The following is a 26,518-nucleotide window of genomic DNA, read 5'->3' as shown; positions in this document are numbered from 1 at the left end:
AGCAAACTCGCTGAGAGCCATATGACTCAACTTTTTCCACCGTGCAGGACAAAACACGGAACTTATTTCAACAGGACCTATCTGTTAGGGCTGTGTTATTGTGTTTCATAGTTTCAACTCACACCATGAACTGTGCAACTGCAAGAAATTAAAAAGTTAAATTATCAATTATAGCATAAAATCACATAGAATTATCAGCAGTATGAATCACTTACTACTCTGTTTAATCATATCACAGTTCTGAACAATCTCATGTAACCCCTTACATTCAATTAAGCTGCACCCAATTTCACACATTAGATATCAGTCCCCTAAATATGCCAGATTTTTTTCTCCATCAAGATCCATTACTCATTTCTTGGGAAATCTATTAAAATGTCCCAAAAAAAACACACCTCACAGTGTTAAAGAAAGTGAAAAAATTCCTGGATCCGCCCATTTGTCCATATCCGTTCCAAATTTGAATGGGTTCTTTCTTGGCCCATGTCCCGTCCTCACACCACGTTTGGAGGAAATCCATTCTGTATTTCTAATCTTGCTTAGAATCGAACAAGCCCAATTTGTTTTTCTTTAAAAACCATGAATTCTTATGAAAAATGCCCTCTGATGTCGCATTGGAAAAAAGGATTCCTGCAGCCGCCCCCTGATCCCGATCAACGCCAAAATCTGACTCACACCACATCCTTCCACCAAGTTTCTTAGAAATCTGTTGAGTTGTTTCTGTGTGATCTTGCTTACAAACAAACACACAAACCAATCAGCAAACTAACGGGTGAAAACATAACCTCAGTGGCAGAGTCAACAACATATCACCAGAAATTTAACAAATGTTTAAATGTATATTCCAGTTCATAATATTTAGGTTTAATACCACATTTAAAAAATCTGAAGAGAGCTGGCTCATGCACTGATGCATTAAACAACAATAACATTTAACGTTCTTGAACCCTTTTTGACAATATATTGTGATATGGATTCTGGGTCATATCATCCAGCTCTAGTATCTTATGTACCGTGACTAATCCTGACATCATCCTTAAAGATAAGACAATATCTTATCTCATCAGAATACATAACAAGATCCACTTTACAAGATCCACTTCCCCGTCTCGCACTTCACTGCATCGGACTGGGAGAGAGGGAGTTGGGGAGATGTGAAAAAAAAAACTCAAATCAAACAAACTGCCAGCCCCAAATGCTGTTCACTAGACCAACACCCCACGGTGCCGCAGTTAGACTGATTAATTGTGAAAGTGTGGGAGATTAAAGGGGGCACATCCCAGGGTTGCTGCTAATGGATTTAATATTCATGAAGCTCAAGGAAGGAGGGGAAAGGCAAGAGGGATCCAATTTATCCTGCAGTCAGTTTTTTTTTACACAAATATTGGGTTGAAGAAATCGCATTAATCTCATACTCATTTATATACCTCCGTCTTATTCCCATCATCCTTCCCTGCAGGCCTCATGTGTTCATGTGGATATGTAGCAGCAGTCATAGATAGATATAAAACTTGACTCACCTGACGGCTCCTCTACGCTGCTGGACGGAGTCGTAGGAGGTGCGACCGGGATCTCTTCTCCCAGGGGAAACATAAACACAGAGAAAGATCAGTATCACTGTTGGTTCACATTGTACCTTACATGTCTGGTTGTCTTTGTGTGCATGTTGGCACGATGTGTGAATGTGTCTATTTAATGAGAAAGGATTCAGTTTAAAAAGTATAAAGGAAATAAAATATGTCAGTGTTCAGGCTATGAGGTGGTCTGCAATTACATTTTTTTCAACAGACAAGATTCTTAGCGGAAACTGTTTATTAATGCAGGCTGCAAATGTACTTAACCTGATTCTTATTATCAAATTGACTATAAGCAGTGAATGCAATATCAATAACCAATTTAAAGTATTTGTAACGCTGGTTCCACTTCGGCCTACAAAAATAAATCCCTGGTCGTATTTTTCATTATTAGTTTCTTTGTTTTTTGTAGCATTAAACCAGCTGCAGATAAGTTTACACCGGTATGCTCAATGGTGAATGGTCATGTGAAATAAGTTTTCAAGTTACTACGGATGGAGATCATACAGGGATTAAATGCTCCTGGCTCCACCCTCTAATTTGTTGTGGACATAGCCTGAGTTTGACCAGGGACAGTTGTCCTTCCCCTCCCTTTAACTCTGTGTAAACTCTCTACAGTGTTAAGGAAAGGTGTAATATTCAAAAGGAATGCATCATTTGTATAATCTAAAGGGTCAAAGTGCAAAAGTATCTATTTTAAGCTCATGTGAAGATCATTATCTTTCCCCGAACATCTGCACCTTTGTTTAATTTATCCCTTATCACTCAGGGATCTCAGTGATCTCATCTTTTTCCACTCCAATTCTCTACCTTCGGCAACTGTCAAAGCTGCTCAATTACAAATTGAATCAACAATTCCTGCAGCAATGAATAAACATGGTCCTCTACAAACCAGTTGGATGTTGTTAAGGAGTGGCTGCAGGATTTAGGCACCAGCATGAACCACCATTTACAGACAGGGATCATTGTTACATGTCACTCCCCATCTCTCTCTATGTCTCTGCTGTTTTTATTTAACTCTATTTAAATAAAAACATGTCATCGTCTACCTGCTGGCTGTTTCACCAGCAGCAACTGGAGTCCTTAATGAAGTTTAACCTCCAAATGATTTGTCATTGCTAGTTTAATTCATGTTAAATGTTGTTAATAACTTTAAATGGATCTTCTGTTGTTTAGTTGGTATTTCTCTGTTTCATCCTGCACCCTGGCACCGTGCTGCAGTGTTAAAATACAACAGCACTGTTGGTATTTTGGACGTCCAAAGACTTGATTCTCTCGGGCCTCCTTCATACTGTAGGAAGTTGACACCGAGAGAAACCATGCATTGAGAACGTTCCTCAAGGATGGCATCAGAAGGTATAAAACACATATGATTGCTTTGTTATTATGTGAATCAGGGAGACGAGGGGCTCGTCAAAAAGTCTGTACACAGCAAACAGGGGGTATACAAGGACAAAAGGCAAAGCCATGTATCAAGGACGCGTGCAAAGAAAAGGGAAAGAAGTGCAAATCACTGGTGATTTCAGCTGTGTGAAGGTGAAGAGGTTGTCTGTGAAGGAAGAAAGAAAGAATCAAGTCTTTCGATGGAGTAAAATCCGCTGGGGTTGAGGAAACCTGCCTCCGTCTCTCTGAATGCGCACAACACGTAAGTCAATCGTGCACCACACATCTAACGCGTGGAACGAGGTGCACGCCTGTTGTTGACTTGTGTACACGATGAGGTCTGCTCCCGTGACGAATTGGTCGACATTACGACAAGAAAAACAATCAGCTCGCCTGAAGCCCGGAGGCCCCCTGCTGCTGCCGGTGTTGATCAGAACTTCTTCCATCTGTATTCAGTCACCACGCGTGCCAGTTTAAATAATGAGCCTGGTTCTAGTAATTGACTCGTGTAGATTCATGGCTGACAGCTCTGGAAGGACGTCAAAGATATAATGTGACCTGTCTATTTAAATGAAGCTTAGCAAACGCCATCGCTAAATCTAACCGGAGGCGTTTACAGATTAAACGAGATTACATAGGGATCATCATAGAGGCGCTTTGACTTTACCTTCCCAAGAATTAGAGATATAAGTTGAGTTAATTTATTCCTTTATTGGAATTATAATTTATGGAACATATAGAGATTTATTCCTCATAGGAATGTAATTCATTTTTCCTCATTATAATGACCAGAGCCCCAATTAAAATGTGTTGTTTGAAACAGAAGAGCCAGTCGATGGCCATGAATGGTTATTACCTATGGGACGTCTTTAAGTCCTAAAGAACAGGCCTTATGGGCAATACTTAAATAAAACCAAGGCTGGAAGCTGAGAACAGAATCAGTTTTATAAGTCAACCCAAGTCTTTCTACACTTTCTACTCTTTTTGAGCGTTAGCAGCTCTGTGGTTTCACTCAGATTTATGGAGACCAATGAGCCATAACCCTGAGGTCCGGTTTAATGGTGTGTTTATTTAAGATAGCAGATTTAGTGGTCAGAAAACCAACAGTCAGAGACACTGAGAACTTGTCTGAAGAAAAGATGAGAGGATTTAAGCAGTGTAGGAGTGTCTGCTGTTACTGTGCGTGATTTATACATGCACGTGTGTGTTTCCCATCACAGATTGTGGTGTCAGGTGTGTCCCTTCCACATTTGTCCTACGGTGAGGCAGATGTGGTAAAGACTGGTTCCACGTACTTATGCAGGGGGCAATGGGCGAGCGGCTCTGCTGGTAGCCTTTAGCACAGCGGTTGCACGTGATACCAGTCACGCCGTCTTTACAGGGACATTGTCCTGTGGTTTGGTTACAGGTTTTGCCAGCGGCACCCACGGGATGGCAATCACATGCTGTGAGGAAACAGAGGAAGAAAGAGAGGCACAGTGAGTGGTCTCACACACACACACACACACACATGTGGGGAGATACAAACATATGCTATCTATAGAGAGTGCAGGTGGGTACACAGCAGCAGTGGTGGTGAGAGACAGGTGGGGACGTGCACAGACAGACAAACCTTACTCAGGTTCAACACCTCAACGCTCTTTTTGCAGCGAGTGCGGCGTCACGACTGAAGAGCAACACATCGTCTATCGTCTGCAGACATTTCTTGTGATTTTTGCGCTTTTTGCTGATTGGCTAATTAGCATACAGTCTTCACATCTACCATTATTAAAAACTGCTAAGCTACAGAATCAGCAAAATCTCAAATCGACAATGTGTCTCTCCGTGTTGTGAGTGTGTTGTTCGTCTTTGGTGTGTGTAGCTGTTTTCAGACAGACCATTTTCCACACTTCTCTTTTCACATAAGAAGAATGTAGTTGGAGCTTGTCCGGGTCAGATGTGTTCGCAACAACAGGAAATTTACCTGCATGCAGAGGGAAGGCCATGACGTATAGAATGTTGCAGAAACCACACGTTTTTGTTTACATTGACACCAGCGTCAGCCCTTATCCTCAAAAGCTCTCGAATCTTGTTGTGTTTCCAAGTCTACGTCTTTGTTCTTTCACATGTATCGTACCTCTTTTTAATCTTGAATTAATTGTATTATATTCTTTTTTTTCAGTTTTCAACTGTCACCGACACGCCCAATAGCTTGGGGTTAACTTCTATGGACTACTTCCTGTTTTATTCTCACATGTGCTCAATCGGACATCTTACCAGGGGGGTGGGAGGAAACCCTCAGAAACTCCTGACTCGGATGTTTGCGCTCCGACATACAGCTCCTTTGGAAAATGTCAGTAAAATGTCCGGAGTTCAGCGCGCGCCTGAAAGCAGTTTATGCCAGTATGTGAGCGATCTGTGGGACCACAGCTGTGCATGTGAGGTAAAGAGAATGGGTTGTGCATGTTTACCAAATGATAAAATAATGGAGGATAATCCTAATTCCCTGTTTCCGATTAACGCCGAGCTTTGAACGAGAGCCCGAAACGTGTGTCACCCTTCCTCCCAGACTGGGGGGTCTATCAAACACATATGCTTCGGGAATGTAACCGTTTTCCAATTGCTTGCCCCCAGCCCTTCACTTACATCACGGCCAAACCCCTGTCAGGTCTGAAGTCGCTGTTGAATAATAGTCGTCTGAGACGTCGTCTTGTTTCTTTTCATCTGTTTCTGGATATAAATAGTTGTGACTCTGGCAAAGAGAGGTGGTTGAACGAATGATCTTCTACAAAAGTCCTTACAGTAAATCCAGACAGTCTAATCCACACCAGGGCGGTCATGATAATCTGTCATCATGTCTTTACTACCTACAAAACCCAAATCACTGTTTGTCACCAGACTCTCACCACTATATTCCTCATCCAGTCCATGCTATATTTTCTGTTTATGTCCTATATGGAAAACCAGTGATGTTGACTTTTAATCCTCGGGGTTTGGTCGGCTCTGCTCCTTCGCTGCGCCTCCCTGAAGGTTTTTTTCCCCCTGTGTTGTGTCACTTGTCACTATGAAAGCCTTCAGAGACGCGGATGAATTATGCACTTTGAGGTTTGTGGGAGTATTTAGTGGTTTGGCCCGTTCTGTTCGTAACCACACAGACTGTTCAGCCCACAGTACAAAACAATCTGCTCATGTCAGCCCATTACAATGCAATTAGGTTTTAATGTGTGCGATTTCAAAGGCAGTTTTTTAATTAATAGAGACGCTTTATGCAAACATCACACCCACAGGTTTCTACTGTATGTTTATCTAAGTAATGGCCCAGCCGATCCCGATGCTCTGTTTCTAGAGCGGTTTTCAGACATGAACTCCAGAAAATGTCTAAAAAAAATTGGGTCCGGACGTTTTGCAGAGTATGGAGAACACAGCAGGAGATTGTGCGGGTCAGATACATTCACAAACAACAGGAGGCAGGAAATGATGTATAAATTCTGCAGTGGAAAGCACAGTGTTTTCATTTAGAGCTCATCGACACCTGGGTCGAGCCTTATCGCCCCAAAACTCCCAAATCTGGTTGCGCTTCCAAGTTGACATTAGCCTCGTCTACAATGTGGTATCTCTTTTTCCTCCTGCATCCGCTGCATGTTCCTGTGATAATTGTACTCTTTTTGTTTTTTTTTCAGTTTTGTGTCCGTCGCGTGTTAGAAGCTCGGACATTTTCCGGATATTTTATTCAGGGAAAAGTTCTGGAAAATGTCCAGAGCAACTGACTCGGACATTTGATAGCAGCTTATGTGAATTTTATTTATCTTAAACTGCAACATGGTCTTTACCTTTTTTGAGTGTCGCTATAGTTGTTATTCTGTGAGAGAGACAAGCTTTCTAGGAGATCCATAATCCACCGAGCCTCAGGGGAAAAGACTGCTTCAACTGGTAATGTGATACCGTGTAGTTGTTGTTAGATATTTGGACAAGTACAAAAAGACCATTCTATCCTCCAGGTTAAGTTCAGAATTTATTTGGAGGCTGCACATTTCAGCAGGTCACTCTATCACACTCTCTCTCTCTCACTTTTATCTATATTAGCTGTTTCCTGTGATTCAGCTTCTGTTGCTGCTCTTATCTCACTCTCTGTGTGTGTGTGTGTGTGTGTGTGTGTGTGTGTGTGTGTGTGTGTGTGTGTGTGTGTGTGTGTGTGTGTGTGTGTGTGTGAACATATGCCGCTACTTGTCCTTCCTTATCAGACACAGAAAGCCTCCTTAAAAGTGTGTGTTTCTATTATCACCTTTATCAGACCAATCTGTCAGCGCTTTCATTGCTTAGCCGTGTCTAGCTCAGTGGGAGAAACGGCACACACACACACACACACACACACACACACACACACACACACACACACACACACACACACACACACACACACACACACACACACACACACACACACACACGTGCAGTCTCAGGAAGCCCAGTAAACAGGCTGGAGGCCTGCCCAGCACGTCCGCAGGCCTGTACATTTTCGGAGTAGGTCAGGGGGAGTTTGAGGTGCAGGAGGGCAAAGTGCATTTCTGCTCGGAGCTTCAGAAAGCTCGGGTTATATTTTTAAGAGCATCTGCCCGTAACCACAGCTCAGAGGCTCGAAGCCTGCCAGTAAATCAAGGTGCACGGCACATGGTGTACAGGTGGGAAGCCTCCCTCTCGTCCTCGTCCTCCTCTTCGACCTGCAGGGCCAGCGACTGACTCACTGTCCGGTCAGATGACATTGGTTGACTTTCTGGCTGGATGACCCACCTGCTGGCTAAAGTAGTGGTTTACTTGGGAGGTGGGGGGGGGGCCAGAGTTTCTGGTTGAAGTGTGTGTCCACTTAGCGGTTAAGTGGCTGTGTGCTGTGCTTCATGGCTACTCCAGATGGTTCGGGGAGATATAGGGACTAGAGAGCAAGAGGCCCTTTTCGTCCCAACATGTCCAGCAAGGAAAACTGACAATAGTTTATAATAACAAGTGTCATTGTGGGTATATAAGGAGGAGGGGGCTGTTGTCTTTCCCCAACTAGATAGATCTGAATCCTAAGTATTCATCATGTATAACTGTCAGAATCTCTCGGTGCTTGAATAATGTCTTTCTGCCTTTTCACAGACAGACAGTCGGGCTCGAGTGTGAGATTGCACAATTTGAGAATTTTGAACTCTGCCACTCTGCCAATCATTTACCATAAAGCTGTTGTTTGAAGTCTGCACTCCGTTCAACCCCCCCCACCCACCCACCCACACATTTGGTTTGAGCGCTGTGTGCCAGTAAGGAGTTGGTCCTGGAGTGAAGCCAAGCTCCGCTCCAGTCTGTCTTCTATTATAATTAGGTTTGTGCTGCTGCACGAGTGTCTTTGCAGAGCAGAGAGAGACAACATTATAGGGCTGTTGCTCTATACATAAACAGCTCCTCTAAAGGACGTGTTTATCGAACGGGGGGCGTGCGTCTTGATCGGCGTAATGGGCTGCAAAGGCCCGGACGCTTGTGTTCTTGGCCACCGGCAGCGCCTGAAAATGTTGGATGTGAGTTTGTTATTTTGCGAAGGATGTTTGATGCACAACACAGCACATAGACGTGTGTGTGTGTGTGTGTGTGTGTGTGTGTGTGTGTGTGTGTGTGTGTGTGTGTGTGTGTGTGTGTGTGTGTGTGTGTGTTCTAATTGAAAACACGCTGAAATCGGCGCACCCTTGAGGAATCCAAAGCTAAAAAGTGAAGTCATGAAAAACAATATTTTATAATTCCTGAGCATTTTATATGTGGTCAATAAAAAAAAGACCCTACTGTGTCAATGGAAGACATATGTTGGGGTTGAGGGGAGGGATTTTTTTCGCATGTTATTCTGATTGAAACAGACCGTCGCTCAATCAAAGCCTAATTTCCCTCTGTATGCAAAATATGTTCCTCATCATCCCACTCGCCGATGTAATTATACGATGGTTAAAGTTCAGATTCGAATGTGATGGCCTGAATTTGATCCATCAGTCACAGGACCAGTGCCAATCAAGCTTGACTTTATTAAGTTTAGATGAGGAGGAGTAATCGAGCGCAGCGTTCAATAGAGTCCTAAGATCTCATGTGTAGTTATTGTTGCCTTCACATCAACATGGGCTCTTAAGAAAGTCACGTAATGTTTTGCTTCGGTTTCTCTTCATGAACTGAGCTCTGCAAATGTGAGAGGCTGCGGATTCTCCTGCCAGCCCCCCCTAGTAGAAACAGCAGCAGGAGATTTACTGCAAGTGAGTGGGCGTGTTGATGACGTTTCGAACATGTGAAGGACGCAAAACTGAGAAAAAAAACAGCACCACGTCTCGCGTGAACTCTCAGGAGGTTTCTGTGCTGCTGTGAACGCATCTGAACGGAGAATCTCTTGCTGTTTTGGTCATATGTGAAAGGAAAAAAATGTTTGCACAGTTGGGTCTGGACTTTCTCAGGCATTTATGTCTGGAAATGGCTTTTCTAGGATTCAAACAGGGGCAGATTTAGTGTTTGGGGCCTGGGGGCACTTGTTAACAGTAGATATGACAATTTGAAAAAAAGAAAATGGGCCTGAACATTGAACAATTTTTCAAAATATATTCAATGATGTAGAGCTAATAGTAAACAAATTTACTGAATTGGGAATTGTATATAGATGTTGGACATATAACTGGCCCCTCTGTTTAAATGGCAGCCCCCTTTTGGCCCCTAATTTAATAAAAACCCTAAATCCACCACTGCTTTACCAATCCGCACCAGGGTGCCAAACAGGCACGACACTCAGCTGATCAAACTCTACCTGGTGATCAGTGCAGAGCGACATTTGTTATCTCAGATACACGTCAGGAGTAGTGAAAGACCACCTGGTCTGCTGCGTCTAAATCTCACCACCTCTTCAAGTAAAACTCACGCTATTCTTCATCAAACAAACTCAAACAGTTCAACATATAAACGAGCCGCCTGCGACGTATATACTGTGTTTACACTCTTTACTCAATGAGTGGTGAAGTTATAAATGTGTAAATGCAGCCACCGGGCCCGGCCTCCTCTGCGGTGGATGAGCCGCTGCACTCTTTCACTCGTAATGGCCCCTATGGAAATGAGCTGCTCTCGTGGAGGATTGTATTACACGTATAAAAGCAAACTCTTGTGCTCCTCGACCTGCTCGCGCTCAGACAGCGCACAGCGAAAGGCCTCTCTCTCTCTTTTGAATTCAATAAATAACCGAACCTCTTTAATTGTCGTCCCTGCAGTGCAGTGCTCACGTCGCCTGGGGAGCGGACAGACATTGGTTCTGAGAGTTTAGGTTTCACTGAATGATCTTGACTTATGATGTGATAAAACGGAGAGAATCTGGCAGTGAGAGTTATCGCTTAAAGGTGTTTGTGTGGTAACTTTAAGTTCATGAAATACGATGACACGCAACCCTGAAGTCGTCACCTGTAACTTTCCAAATATAGTTTGCAAAAATGTTTTAATTGGCTAAAGAAACAGTCCATGCTTTGTATCATTTGTCATCTTGGGGGTAATTACCACAAGCCTTTATTGTAGCTGTGTTTTGATGTAACTGAATCCCTCAGTAGAACTTGGACGGCGATCGCTCTGCGGCCTGCGAGAGCTGCGTGAAAACTCTGGCAAATTTCACAGATTAAATTGAACAAAAACCTTTGGGTGAGCTGACAATTTCATAAATGATAATGAAACGTGTTTAAACTTCAGCTGGTCGGGAGGCAGCAGAGAACCTGAGGGAGTCAGAAGTGAGTCTCTGGTGTGGTTGAGATGATTCTGTTTATGAATACACTCCTGCTATGAGCCCGCGGCGCTGTAATTATCAAATAACAATAAGACTATTGTCATCTGATTGTTATGAGATTATATTCAGGGTCTATGGAGCTGATGTAACACACTGACATTGTTTTTACTAATCAGAGAAATGATTAAAGCTGCAACTAATCACTATTTTCTTTATTTATAACGCTAGCGAGTATTTATTAAATTGGTCTAAATGATGCCATATTGAAAAAATGGCAAATTTTTCAACCAACAGTCCAGAAGAAAAATTAGTATAAACCAGTTAGACATCATATTTATAAAGCTGGAAACTGAAAATATTCTCACCTCGATATTAAATATATGCTCCAAAGTGACTGAACATTGCATGACACTGAGCTCTTTTGTTTTACGCCCTGTCGCCCTCGTGCAGATATTTAGCAAAACAAACTTTTCCCTTTGAGTTGGGTTAGGGTTAGCTAACGCTTCTAACACGCGACAGACGCCAAAATGAAAAGATTTGTAGCTGCTGTGAAGGCGTGAACCTCGCGCTGTGTTGTGCGCGTGTGAAAGGCAGACTCTGGGTAAACTCCATAGCCAATTCTCCAGAATTTATCCGGAGGTCATGTCTGAAAACGGCTTAAGTTTGGTTAACACTGCAACGTCTAAGTACAGTTGTCTACCTCGCTCAATATTATATGGAGCACAGCATTCTTCTCTGGTATTTGATGGATCGTAGATGTAGAATTTATGGCCACCTACTGGCCCGGCATGCTCGTTTCAGCGTTTGTCGTTTTATGTTCTCGTCTGGACGGAGATATTTTGTAAAACGAAAGTCGTGTGGGCCGAGAAAAAAAAAAGATGCAAACACTTGCTGTAGTTACACATCTTACTAATTAGGGATTGTGTTTCTGTGTTCTGCAATAATATTTTGTCATCTGTATCCTTTGTCTGCAAATGCAAAGAAACAGATATCGCTAATGTCTATAGAGAAATGCACAGCAGGACGTTGAGGCATCGAACTTTTCCACGGTGAGAAACTAACCCCCATGAAGGTGAGTTATGAGATGCTGAAAGAATCAAGTCTTGGACACATGAGAAGGGCTGAACAACAACAAAAAAGGAAAGAGGTTAAATCTCCACGATTAACTCAGACACAGCAGAGGATAAGGGTTAATGATACACAACGCTCCGGCGTGATGAATGTCTGTTTGCATTCCTGCTCGACAGGAGAATGGGCCCAAAGCCACGGAAAGGTGTTAATGTCAGTTTAGGAGTATCACTCATGAGCGGGCTGCAGGGGCGAACAAGTGGGATGCATTTGTCGAGGGGGTTTGTTATGGATTTGCGTGCATGCAGAGAACGAGACTGGAAATGGTTGCTGGACGTCTGGAATTTAATGAGAGTCAATGCAACGTGTGTGAGTTTCTTTCTGACAAATGTTTTTGCTACGGCGCCACTCGGTGTGGCATCATGGGAAAGAACTTTACTTTTCCAAGCGAGGGAAAGGGGGAAAACAAACTGATGGATTAGCTTCTCATCTCTTTCCTTTTGCAGATGTGTGACTCCTCAGACGTGTCTTCAGTCAAACTGACTGATTGGTCAGTTTCTTTATTTACTACCTGGTGAATGATGTGAGAAAACTCGGGCCCCGCCTGTCAGCAGGAAGCTAATATTTTCTCGTGCACTGCCTTTTGGAAGTGGGCACTCATACACCCTCAATCAGGTCGGCATGCATGTATGTGTGTGTGTGTGTGTGTGTGTGTGTGTGTGTGTGTGTGTGTGTGTGTGTGTGTGTGTGTGTGTGTGTGTGTGTGTGTGTCTGTGTGTGTGTGTGGAGCGACATTCTGAGGTGTCTCCGGGCTTGTTTGCACAGGGATTCAGCTCCTGTTATCTTTTCCCTGCAGCGGTAGAATGAGGTGAGAAAACATACCCTCTTTTCTATCGCCCCGCTCCCCCCCTCTACACCTCCTCCTCCTCTTCCTCCCCTCTTTCTTTGACCCTCACCAGTATACGGTGAGGGCTGATGGCAGGCAATGGCGAGCACCGAGCACACCTGCGTGGGGGCGTGTTCCCCTTGTCCCTCCTGTTTCCTCCCCTTCTCTCTCCCCCTCCCCTTTTCTCTCTCTCAACCTGACTATGCCTCCTCTCCTCCTTTCCTCTGCAGCCCCCTGCAACCGCTCTTCGTCTCTGACCTGCCAAAGGCGGGGATCACTTCACACCTCGGCTCTGTTTGTTTTGCTTGTCCTGTCATTCCTTAACCCGCCCGAATGAAGCCAAATAACTGGAGTGTCGATGAGGGAACGCCCGGCCCAAAGCCGCCCCATACCGCCGCGACCTCCACAATCCCAACAGACCAACTCATCTCTGCTGACAGAGGGAGACGACGGTGAGACGGGCTCAGGAATGTTGAAGCTGCCCCCCCCCCTCACACACACACTTCCTGTAATTCATCTAAAACTGTTTTGTTTCAGACCTAAATAATGTAGTGGCTTGTAATGAGTGAGCAAGACTTGTGTGTATGTCTCTCTATATTCCGAGGATTTTTTTGAAAAGCGGTAAATGTTAAACCACACATACGTAGAATAATACAGTTTTTCTTATATGGCTTCTTGCAAAACACGTATTTAAAAAGTTTTCTCGGTATCGCTTGATTTCAACTTCTGTAAAAGCCACCTGAAATGATCACAAAACATGAAGGAGGTGGCCAAAAAAACACAAAGAACACAAAGCACTGTACCTTTGCAGGCCTTCCTGTGTGAGATGGGTTTGGACAGGTCTCTGTAGTAGCCCTCCTTGCAGTAGTGGCAGTGGCGACCGGCCGTGTTGTGGCGACAGTTGAGGCAGACTCCTCCGCTCTTCCTCCCCGACAGCTTGTACAGCTCCATGTTGAAACGGCACCTCCGGGCGTGAAGGTTACAGTTGCAGGCTGCGGAGGAAACAGAGGAGGATGCAAAACGTTTAAATCAGTTTTAATAAAAATAGGCAAAATCGGAATTCATTGTTTATCGACAAACAAGCGTATGTGGTTGTTGATTTGTGATGATTGTTTTACTGGATCTGCGTTATTGACTTATTGACTTAAAACGGACTAAAAGAACCACTAATAGATACGAAGGGAAGACAAGAGAGTTTGAACTTGTCTCAGAACGAGAATGAGGTCCAACAATGTTGCCTTTTCCCGTCCCTTTCTCTCTTCACCTCTCTCCTGTCGTCTTTTTTCTGTGTCGTACTATATTGCTTCCCTGCTCCTTTCACTGTTTCTCCTCTCCTGCTCTCCAGAGTCCGTATACTGTACTCGCCAGAAAGCGAAGGCCTGGTATTACCAATTCCTCCCTTTCTGCCAAGTCCCTCTGAGCGTGTGCGAGAGCCCTCCATCGCTGCCGCTTGTTTACTGATGAGTACAGTTGCCGGAGCTGAGTTTAATTAGCCGGCTGATGTTTATTCATGACTCTCTCGCAGCGGAGTGAGGCAGACACGCTCAACTTCATTAAAGCTCGCTGTCCGAGACACCGGTCCTCCACCACCACCACAGACACACTCATGCATTATTAACAGCAACACTTCTAATACAGTTTGTGGCTGTGTGTGTGTGTGTGTAGGTGCATACTGTACTGTATGTGTGTGTGGATGCACGTATGGAAATGGGGGTTATCTGGGTCCAACTGGGGCTCCCTGGTTCATCTGTCCATGTTTTCTGCACCTCCTCTTCACAGTCTTTCATCATCTGCCCATCATAGGGGCAGCTTCTACTTTCCCCCCAGCATCCCTGAACCTGGCCTCTCACTGGTGTGTGCGCTTGTGTGCATTTAGTGTTCGAGCTTCAGTGTGTGTGTGTGTGTGTGTGTGTGTGTGTGTGTGTGTGTGTGTGTGTGTGTGTGTGTGTGTGTGTTTTCTGGGTGTGTGTCTGTTTTGGGACCCCGAGACTCCTTCTCTCCACTCCAAGGACCTAATTACAATATCTTTTCTAAAATACACATACAGTATAAGGACACACACACACACACACAGACACACACACACACACACACACTTGAATATCTGTGCCTTATCAGCAGTGACTTGGTTTCCCGGCTGTTTCTCTTTCCTGCAGAGCAGCAGGGGTTTAATTAGCGATATGTCTCTCTGCTTGTTCTCCCTCCCTGTGGCAGACTGTTGGTCCTAAGACCCTGATTCGCTCTTGCGCTAAAAACTATATATTTTTAAAACCATGAGACCAAAAGATGATATTGAGATATTTTGAGTGAAAATAAGAACACTTCCTGTGGATTTCGGTCAAAGCGACCCTCTCTACTCCTTTGTCCTGTGGACCTAACCTGTCTGGATTTAGAACAATTTATTTTTTTACTTTAAAGTGACACAGATCCGATGTTTTCATTGTTGTCTTTATCTAGATATACACGTTTGCATGAGTCATGTTTTTTAGTCTTTTAGACAACAGAGCAGGTAATTGCTTCACTGGAAACCCCCCCGCCCCCTCCGAGGCCCACGGACAGCCACAACCTGATAGTGTGTCTCTGCAAAGAGCTGTTGATTTATAAAGACGGTGTTAAGATAAAAGTGCAGAAGACTTTCTTTACATGTAGTTTGTGATTTTTAGTGTTGTGTTTTTTTCAACACAATGTATGAAATGTGTCCCTGTTCTCAAACAATCTGTGTCAGTGTGTCAGGAAAACCGGAGCCGGCTCTGTCATCCCAGCTGTGGGCCCCGGCCGGTGAAAGCTATCTGTGAGCTTTGCCCGCAGGTAACAGGGATCAGTATAATGGAGGATTAAAGCTGCTGCAGGATCAGTGCATGGCCTCAGACCTGCAGCCATGTCTCTGTTACACTGCAATGATTGTTTCACACCCACCTAAAAGTAAAGACAGGGGGAATTCTAGCCCACCAGACTCAAACGGCTCTGGTGAGAAGAATACTATTGTTACCCGGGAGGCATTTTGGTTATTGTAGAGAAAGAATACGACCTGGATGTGAAGGTGTGGGGCAGGAGGCCACATTGTGTTTGAAGGCAGGATATTATCTCAGATAATGGAGACGAGTGAGAAACACTTTATCTAACCTGGCTGACACCAGGCATGATGTCAGCTCGTTCACACAGGACCCGTCACTCTGTTGGGAGCGAGGGAATCACAGGAAACTGTTATTGTTGGCACGGGGACTGTTTTAAAAATGAAATCACCGCTGCTTCGTTCAAATTAAGGCACATTTAATTAAAAACAACAGATTTGTAAATCGATATGTGATTCATCAGCTTTACTGCAGCGCTGTTCAACACCTGCTTGTCACTCAGACACGATGTCATCCATTCACGTGGAGTTACTACTTTCCTTTCGTTATTGTCTATCACGCTAATAATTAACTTCAAGATAATTATGACTCTTTGCTATTTGCTACAACAAATTTAGCATTTAATTGTTTTTTTCAGATTCAGCCAAAACCAGTTAATCTCCCAAATATTTAACTGTTGTATTTTGCACAGGATTAATTAGATTGTTGCATCTAATTCTGTTACGGCTCAGTACAGTGTACACAATTAAAACTCATGTATCACAAAGCAAAATTCAACTGGACCACAGTGATAGGGAACACGTCAGTCACAAGCCACAGCTGAGATCATTCCTTGTGGAAACTGAAAAATAAACCTGAGCATTTAGTTAAAACTAGTCCATCACATCCAAAACAGCAGAGAACTAAATATGTGGTACGAGTTTTATTTTTTTTATTTTTTCCTTGCATTTTATAAAAAACCCTGATCACGTGGCACTACATTAGTCACACGTCTAAAAGTGAAGACAGGGGAACAGTAGGAGACACACCTGAGGAAACACTGCGCTCAGTTACCTGCCTTCTCTTTACAAGAGAACCACTATAATAACACTGCTTAAATAGACTGGCACTCAGTCGAGCACAAACCTCCACCAAAGCCCAATGGTCACATTAAATTCTATTAAGCTGCACCAAATTCCACACCCTCATAGATATCAGTCGCCTAAATATGCCTTTTCGACAAGATCCATGAATTAATCCTGGGAAATGGATACAAATGTCCCAAAACAAAAGAAGGTTTTTGTGTAATTCTGTTGACAAACTATCTAACCAACAAACACACAGACCGGGGGTGAAACCATTTCTACCTTGGTTGAGGTAATAGTAGCAAAGAGGAACATTGTGCACACACACACACACACACACATTAGCACACATGCACACACGCTTGAAATCAGAATGACATAAGAATTCTAATCACTACAAATATCAGCAAAAAGAGGGGGGGAAATATTCAAACCTGAAACTTTATCCAGCACAATATGGAAAGCTGAGTTATCATGTGCTGACCTTTTATTTTGATAATTAATGTGAAGACAGACTTCAGTTTTCCACCCTCATCAGTTTGGCCTGTTTTTGATGAAGTGAGCTGCTTCAGGCCGGATTAGTGAGTCGCCTGTTAACTGCCCCCAGGTGAGCAGTAAAAACAAGTGTGAAGTGATACCTTTAAAACGAGTGTAATTGAATTAGCGGGATGGAGCCGAGCTTACCCACAGCTTTTCAACACCCCTGTAATTTGGACCCCAACTGTGTGAAATGACAAAAAATGCATTCAACCTCCAGCTGCAGAATTTAACAGGAATCTGATTTGTTTGTCGGCCGTCGCTGTTTCCCGCATATCCTCGGAAACGCGGGCGCCTCAGCTCTGCGTCTGTGTGAGTGTGTTTTAATTGGTTTCTCTGAATGTTTCCCAGCTCCTATGGACTGACCTCAGCCTCGCGTAGCGGCGCAAAGGCGGCCTTCCCTCGGCTAATTAGAGGGAAAATCCAACCAACGGAGCAGGAGGTTGAGGTTAAGCCCGACATACTCACGATAAGCCCGGTAATTGAGCAATGTCGGTCACAGCCTCGATTTGTTCTAAAGAGACACTTGAGCAACTGATCTCTGCCACTTTCGCTCCAAATCCACACGCTGGGTTTGTTCTAGCTGCCGCCGCTTCACTCCCCCGGTGATAAAGACACAGATAAGGAAAATAGAGCTTTGCAAATGATCTGAAAACGAAGACCCATCGTGCTTTCCGACAACAGCAGGGAATATGCTGAATATCTAACCCCCAGTGACAAATGACTGTCACCATCGTCGACAGTTCCATCAAATAGAAATGTCCTGTCTATTGTAGGGTCAGTGGAGGTCACATGCTCTGACATAGAGACTGTTATCGTTCCAGAACTCTCAGGAGATTTCAGCCGTCACCTCCGGCGCTCGCCCAAACAGGACAGAACCGTCACAACCTCTCTGTCTCCTTCTTTTAAACAAACACCACAGGGAGTCTACACGAGAAGAGTTTACTTTTAAACCAAAAGTAATCAGATTAACTTCCAAAGCCACAAGAGAAAAGGAAAAAATATATATTATTAGGTGTCCCCTGCCTTCACTGTGTTTGGGGTTGTAGAGAGTTTAAGTGAGTGAAAGAAAGAAAAACGTATTTCTGCAAGTGTTTCCTTAAAACATGCCGCAAATGATCTGGAACAACACACTCCCGTAATGTGTGGTTGCGTTAATTAGATGATGCAAACACACACATACTCACACACACACACACACATACACAGCAGCTGGATGTACGGTGCCTGGATGATCTGTCCTCTGGCCTGATAACCTGCAGACAGCTGCTCGCTCGTCCTCCCAGTTTGGGGCTCGGGCCGGCAGGAAGAAACGTGACACACACACACCGGGAAGGTTTGGGAGCTTTGCTGCTCGTCAGGGTCCAACCCGCGATCGGATGTGTGTCGAACATTAAAAGCCCACATGGGTCCATTTCAGGGATTTTTGCAGACGCTGCTGTGCAACAATTCGGTCCACATGTAAGAGTCAGCTGCTGATCGAAAAAACATTTCTGTAAATTAATATATGACAGAACTACTTTAATATTTACTTGCTTTTGCTCATTTTTAAGATAAGACCAGGCACTAATGTGTACTACCAGTGCATTTATGTTACCTGTCAAGATATAAAAGCATATACACAGTCATGTATATATTCCTGTGTTAACCAGAGAGTATCACTGTTGTCATCAGACTGTTTAATACAGTATCTCAAAAGTAGTCAATGCAGATAAATTCCCATATGTGTGACAGTAATATTAGGCAGAATAATTGTAGTTTTTTAAGGTGGAATTAATTTTGTAAAACCATTCCATGTATTGTTGTGTAATTTCCTCTTATCATAAATGGAGGAATCTTTATCTTTTTGCCTGAATTCCAAATTTCTCAGCAACAGCTAATCCGATCTACTTTAAATCTTGCAGGTGTGTTGCTGTGGACCTGAGAATCAGTGGTAAATGTTTCTTTTCTTCTTATTATAAGGAAGGTTTTGGGCAGTAGGCTTTTATTGTTAGGACAGTTAGGGGGAGAGAGAGCAGAGGAGACTTGCAGCAAAGGGCCGTGTCGGAACTGAACCTGCGGCCGCTGCAGTAAGGTCTCCAGTGACTGATCTATGAGCCTGTGTGACATTAATAGATTTTTAATAATGACATCGGGATAAAGAGCTCAACTTTTTTTTATCTGATGCACAAAATATGTTTATTTCTCAGATTTTCTTAATTAGAAATGATTTTCTTTAATTCCCTTCAGACCTAGTTTCAATGAAATAATCTTAAAAACAAAACATATTCACTGGTGCTTGAGGCTCAGGCCAGAAAATGTGAGATATGATCAAGTCTAAGTTTTACTTAGATAAATATACTTTTACTCCAGCACTGTTGTTAGGAGGCAGTGGGACATGATTTTGATAATATTAATGTAAAAAAAATCTCTAAGAGTGACAATAAAATGATACAGTTTATTTTTTTTATTCAATAAAAGACTGGATGGTGGTAAATGAGAGCTCAGATATCTGTGTGCACAGACAGCTGCTGGAGACATGTAAGTGTATAAGCCCGGGGAGGTTTCATCTCTGACATCTCTTCTCCTCCAGCACAGACATCACAAAGGATCTTTCTGAGGACAAATTAAGTCCCTGTTGATATTTCCTCAGCGAGGAGTGATCTGCCTCATATCCCACTGATGTCGGAGCAGACCAGTGACAAGACCAGTGACTGCGACAATTCACTATGAAGAAATATACACACATCCCTGATAACGACTGTTTCTCCCAAAACAGATGAAGAAGTTCCCCTTTTTTTTTTAAAGCCTCCACTGAAGAAATCACAGACATATTTACACTGACTCTGTTCCCAAGATGTACTGAACATTCCACCCTCTGTTAAATATCAACTTCTAAATCTGTTTTGTGTCAACAATTAATTTAATTGCGTCCTGTTTCCTCCACTGTTTATTTAACGGCTTGTGAATTAAAACAATACGTGTTTTATCTTGTGTCTGTTGATGCAGACACCAGCCAGATAAAGACAGGAATTTCTAAATAATGTATAATTTCCACAGAGCTAATTTGTGGCATTTGAGGGAATGTGATGACAGATGAAAGTCAGTGTTTTGTGTTGGATGTTCTCTTACATTTAAAGCTTGACATAAGTGTCATGTACCATTATTAGCTCAGTTCATCTTTTTAAACAAGCTAATTATAGTTCAGTGCATTCAATATTTCATTGCTGAACAAAAGGATTAACATTCATTTTTAAGATGCTTTAAATTGCAAATTTTCCACATGGGCGTTATCGGTCCCATTCTTAATTCAACAGTAAAATATAATATTAAGCAAAGAGAAAAATAAGACTCATATGATAAAGCTAATATATTTGCATCATGCTTAAAAAACCAACCAACTTTGAAGATTTCCGAGACTTTTGCAAGATTGAATAAATGGAAAACCAAAACAGACAAACATAACATTTTTAAACCAGCAGTATGAACAAATAGTCCACAATACGAGCAAGTCGACCAGAAATCGGAATTAATTCTTAAAAATACATTCTCAAAACAAACAAACCTTTTCGCCTCATTTATATTTTTCATTCCCACATTTTTGCTGCAACAGTTACACAAAGCAAAGAGAGAGTCTAACGAATAAGAAGGGTACGGTGAGGTGGAGGATGAATGGGGAGTCTGGGGTCAATCGTAATGTGTGTGTGTGTGTGTGTGTGTGTGTGTGTGTGTGTGTGTGTGTGTGTGTGTGTGTGTGTGTGTGTGTGTGTGTGTGTGTGTGTGTGTGTGTGTGTTGGGCGAGCACCCTGGGAACGCCATAAAACTCCGGGGTGATGAAGCGAGGGTGTAAGCGAGTGGGAAGAAGAGGGAAGGCAAAACAGGATGAGGCGCCCGCTGCACAGATTAAGTCGGGCTAATTTAATTCCTTTATTGCAGCCAATTAGCCGCAGCACTTTAGCCCCCTGTGAGCCCCCTGTGAGCCCTGGAGCACCTCTCCACTCGCTCTCTAATGACCCAAGCTAAACTCTGGATCCCAGCTGCCCCCATAGAAGGCCAGGTTTCACACACCACTGTACTTTTAACAAGGAGTTCGTCTCGTCGACCAAGGATCTCAACGAGAGGGAGCGAAATAAAGAGAGGAACAAAAAATCTGGGTGAAGGATGGTGGACAGAGGGAGGGAATGAGATCAGTGTGCTGCTTGTTAAATCCCCAGCATGACTGCAGGAGACTAATTGAGATCAAGTCATAGAGAATATTTATCCGTCCTGCAGGGTTTTCAAAGGCAGATTAATCATGTAGTGTAGACTGATTTCCACTGGACAGATTCCGTATGCAGCCTTGACTCTCTTGTCTGACGCTGTTTATTTATCTCCCCTCTCTCTCTCTTTACTTCATAATTTAACACTCGGATGTTTTCTCATATTTTCTTGGCAATTTATGCAATTCCCAGTGCCGGCAGTGAGCGGAGCCCTGTGGTGCACGTTCCGTCAGTGGGTGATAAAACGTAGTCTGATCATCAGGCCGACACAATTACAGAGCTGTGAGAACCGCCTCAGTTCAGCACGAGCAGGGATCCCTCATGAAGCTATTAGCAGCGGAGCGAAGGTTAACGTTAAGCGTTGGATTTACAGTAGACTGCAGAGTAAATACCAACTAGATCTATTCTATACAGTCACATCGGAGCACTGTATTTAAACTATGAGAACCATGTCAGGATCCATACCAGCTCCTCGAGTCCAATACATGTAAAATAAAACTGTACCTGTGATTAGAAACCTTCTGATTATATTCTAATCAGTGACTTATTATTTATTACTATTTTATGTCTGTTTTTATTTATTTTAACTACTATACTGTACTAATGCTGAATCACAGTGTGTCTGTCTACAATGATGAAAAATTGAGCTTTTATGTATTTATTGTACAATAATTTTCTGGAAGTATACTATGTTGTGGGCTATTGTTTAAGAATAATAATAATTGTTAAAGGAAATCTTCCTGCTTCTTTTTTCATTAATTTAATGTGTATATGTGTATTCATGTTTTCTTTTGTACTTTTACTGAAATGAACGACTAAACTCAACTCAACTAAAACAAACTAAACTAAATAATTGGGCCACTAATGTTTACACAAGGCAAATAATTTCTAAAGGCATAAATTTCTAAAGGCATAAATTTCCTCTTTATTTGGTCTTTAATACTCATAAAACTAATCCACAAATTTGTAAAAACCGTGCGTCTTAATCCGAAGTGGAAAAAAAAAGTTTCTAGGAATACTGTGTGTGCTCAGGTGTCGTTGTGTGATACATTTTTAAGACTCTAAGCTTCCTTGTGTCTAATTATTCAATTCCCTGCTCTGAAAATGGCGGAAATCCCTTTGATATCAGTGACAGAAAGCTGCTGACTTTAGTGTCCATTAGAGGAGATAAAACACAAATTAACAATATTTTTTCTTCCGTCTTTGTGTTTCAGAAAACCGACAAACCTTTCAAAATAAAAGCACAAATGTGACAGGGAAGCCTCCGACATCTCGAACCATATTAAATTCACCCACTGCACAGTTGCGTGCACACCACCCTTCAGTGTGCAGCAGGCCCCGGCAGCAGCAGCCTCCCTGCTCCACGCTGAGTTAAATGGCCCATATATCCACTCTCTGTCCTCGTGTGGGGGCTAATAAGGCCTTTCCCTTTTTCAAGAGTCTAACTAGCCACACAGAGGCAAAACAACAAAGAAAGGTCTAATGGCCTCCAATTTCCCGCATTAGTGCCCATTTAATGGCTGACCTGCCCTCTCGTTAGGCTGCGCAGCATGGGAGCACTTCTCAGCCTCGCTGCTTGTGCGAGTACACACACACACACACATAGAGCACTTCAGCCCTCCACAGGCACACTGCCTAGGGCCCCTGCAACACTTCCACCCCACGCTGAGAGCGCATAATAGGCCAGTTTGTAAACGGGCTGGCCTGTGATCAGTGGTGCATCCATTTGCTGAGTAATCAAGGGTCCTTTGTATGAGGGGAGTGTATAGAGTAGTGTGTGTGTGTGTGTGTGTGTGTGTGTGAGAAGGTGTGTGTACGTTTGTGAAACAAAATGTGCGTGTGTATGAGTGTGAGAGAGAGAGAGGGAAGAGGACAGATTCACTGCCCATCTGTCTTAAAGTTGTGTATCTCCATGTGAGCGTTGGCGTAATCCTGTGATAAAGTGACCCTGCCTCGAAAAAGATCTCCTCCGGGTTCAATTCTATGGGAAAAAGAAACAGCTGACATACAGTGCCGGAATAAAGGGAGCCACGGAGGGGCTGACGAGGGTGCGTCATGTGTATGTCAGCTATGCCATAAAAATGCCATGGGTGGAGGATGACGTTGGCAGGTCCTATTCAGGGGCTGTCGCGGTGAAAGGGTCTTTAGGGTGAATAAAGATTCCTCAGGGCCTGTCAGGTCCCAGCAGCTCCCCACCGAACAATACCCACAGAGAGCAGCTGTCTTAATAGCGTGAGGGACTGACAGCTTTAGGAGCGATGTGGGCAGCATCTGCACAAACTTTCCCAAACAATGCTCCGCTGTGTGACAACATAATACAGCCTAACAGGGCCGTGCGGTGTTTGCCAGGCAGTTCAGACGGTGAATGCAGCCTGTACGTTTCTATTACACATAGATCTTTTAAAGGAGGCTGACCTGACAGCGTTGGCAGAGACGCATCACCTCGACGTTCGGTGACCTCGTGTGTGAACGGATGTAGTGTAGAGATGCTTCCAGAGCGTGATGCTGATTGGAACCAATTGGATTCACAGTTCCCAAAGCAGAGAGACCCAAAATCTCTTGCTTTCCCTTATGGGTTTCTTATTGGAGAGCGAGAGGAGTGGGAACGGTGTATAAATGTATTGTGTTTGACTGATGGAGCAATGTTTCCTTTACAAAGTAAGGGCGGATTACTGAAACAAGTGGCTGACGTTTCTTCCTGCCATCAGTGTCTGATCTGATAATCACAGAGCGATCTATGGGAGACTTGGCTCCTCCTCCTCCCCTTCCTCGAGTAGCTGTAAATCAATTGTGCAATGGTTTTCAGCCGCGGCGCAGCACCCTGCCATCAAACCAGGCTGTCAGAGCCAGCTATAATAACCCCTCTCCACAGTCTGTGCTCTCTATTGTCTTACATCCAGCCATTACCTAACCCCGTCTCCTCTGCCTGCAGACCGTCCACAAACATCGCTCGGGCTTTCGCTGAGAAGAAGATGCACGTCGGAAACACTCGAGACAGATCCTCCAAATCTCCCCGAAAACACGGGCTCCCCCCGCTCCTGTCAAACATCACCCCCAGTCTATTTACCCGCCGAGTTTGGTTTCTATGGGACTAGCGAATTCGCTGTGTTTTGGGTTTCACGCAACTTCTGGCAGGTCGCCGTGTGCGTTTGCCGGCCCTGAGGCTGGCAGGGATGGGCCGGGGCGCTGTCAGTGCGAGACAATGAGACGGAGCTTTACGCTGTAGCTAATTAACGCTCCTCCGCATATAGCTGTGATTCATGCTAATCCCACGGCCTGTGCAATTAAGGCAATCACTCTGCTCCGACATCGTTAACCAAAGATTTTAAACCCGGCATATTTAAGGAGAATTGCAGTCGGCCAGCACTGATTGGCGGCTGCGAGCTGAGAAAATAAACAGAGTCGGAAGATTAGATGATTAGAAGATTAGATGAGTTAATTCGTCCCTTTAGGCAGGAAAAAGACAGCGAGTGTTTCCTCCTGCGTGAGACAAAGGAGAGACACATGGATATCTTCATCAGCCATCATAATGCCTCATCTCTCTCTTCCTCCGCTCGCTTGTTTTCTTTTCAAACACTTTCTCTACCTCCACTCTGTGAATAAGAGCCCTGTGGGACGGGGCACTCCCTACCTTGCTTCGGTAAGTGTTTCCATATTGAACTGACTCAGCCTTGAGGGTAAGCAGATGAGTCTTGGATTAGGGATGAGACAGAGACGCTCACTTGGATTTATTTCAACATTTATGCTTTCCACTCCCTAATAAAATGCACTTTGCATAAGTCAATCTGGATACATTTTTCTCAGAAGTGTCAAAGATATGATGGAAATTACAGATACAGATAGTTGTCTGGAAACTCCTCCCTTTCAACTAGACCGTGTCCTGAATGTGTATTTTGTGACAAAGCAGTTGAAAGAAACGTGGGTATTCTGGAGCTTTTGATCAAACATCATGATCTTCAACAGCAGATGAAGATGCATAGCTCCATCTAGATATTACAATTTCCATTTTTACCTCTGCAAAAGAGTTTATGTTTGTCTGTGAGCAGGATCACACGCTTGGTGAGGATGGGACATGGGCAAAGACAGAACCCACTACATGTTGGTGCGCATCCAAACAAAGAGGCGGATACAGGAATATTTTTTACTTCAAAGATTTTTGACATTTTTACAAACGTACCAATAAGCAATAATTCATTTGTCTTGATTTAAAAAAAATCCGGCATATTTACCGAGTGCCTGGCGAACATGGTGATGCTCATGATCAGAGAAAAAAATACATAGACAGAGACACTGACCTCAATGGGCTTTAAATTCAAATCCATGTTATTGAAGGCTCATTAGCAACCACAGCAACATGGCCATGCTAAGCAGGTGGGAAAACTTTGACCTCCACACACACACACACACACACACACACACACACACACACACACACACACACACACACACACACACACACACACACACACACACACACACACACACACACACACACACACACCCCATACATTCCTTTTTCAAGTCCCCATTACCAAGATACTACTCCCACAAAATGGGCCATGACCTTATTCCTCCTCCTCTTCTCCTTTTTATTCGAGGAAAATAATGGGCCTCCCCTGATGCAGATATCATTAGAGAGGAGAGGAGAGGAGAGAGGAGAGGAGAGGAGGAGACATAAGATGACTTAGTTAAAAAGGGGGATGGAGGAGTGGAGAGATGGAACGGAAAAGAAATAAATCTCAAAACTGACTCTTTAAAAAAAACCTCTGCTCTTCCTCCTGCTTTCATCCCTCTCCTTCTTCTGCGTCCGTCCCTCCTGATGGATCTCACCATGAATTGAAGTTACACTATACCTGACCTCTTGTGGCTCTTTAACAAATAAACATATCATGTCAACATCATCTGATTTCTGTGACTTCAGTGAAAATGGTGGTTTTAGTGTTGATAAGCAGTGGTGGTTTCACACGTGCTTGCTCATACATGACTTTGCAGGATTTCTCCAAACTGTCCTGATGAATGACAGTCTCCCAATCATGAGACAAAAGGCTTTGAACACATATAAGCTGGCGGAAATCAAAAACTGACCTACCCCCACACAAAAGACAAAAAAAGACCTTCAAAAGTATTTTTTTTAAATACTGGAGGAATCATGAAGCATTCTCCTCTGCACACTCTGCAGCTCTA

The 26,518-nt window shown here is 43.5% G+C and overlaps 1 protein-coding gene across 2 annotated transcripts in view; it reads right to left on the bottom strand.

Annotated features, from left to right (window-relative positions):
• The window catches only part of ntn1a (netrin 1a), a 61,774-nt gene that overhangs the window by 16,334 nt on the left and 18,922 nt on the right, over window positions 1–26,518 (bottom strand). Inside the window, exons 3-5 of one of the 2 annotated variants that reach the window (XM_035173851.2) lie at window positions 13,447–13,635; window positions 4,253–4,402; window positions 1,521–1,577 (exon numbers count right to left, since the gene is read on the bottom strand). In XM_035173851.2, coding sequence (XP_035029742.1) covers window positions 1,521–1,577; window positions 4,253–4,402; window positions 13,447–13,635 — 396 coding nt within the window. The remainder of the gene's footprint in view (window positions 1–1,520; window positions 1,578–4,252; window positions 4,403–13,446; window positions 13,636–26,518) is intronic. The other variant, XM_035173868.2, reaches the window with a different exon arrangement.

Source organism: Hippoglossus stenolepis, chromosome 2, assembly GCF_022539355.2.
Source record: "Hippoglossus stenolepis isolate QCI-W04-F060 chromosome 2, HSTE1.2, whole genome shotgun sequence".
Lineage (NCBI taxonomy): Eukaryota > Metazoa > Chordata > Actinopteri > Pleuronectiformes > Pleuronectidae > Hippoglossus > Hippoglossus stenolepis.
Note: the sequence above shows the minus strand (reverse complement) of the source record. Positions and strands in the feature narration are given on the sequence as shown.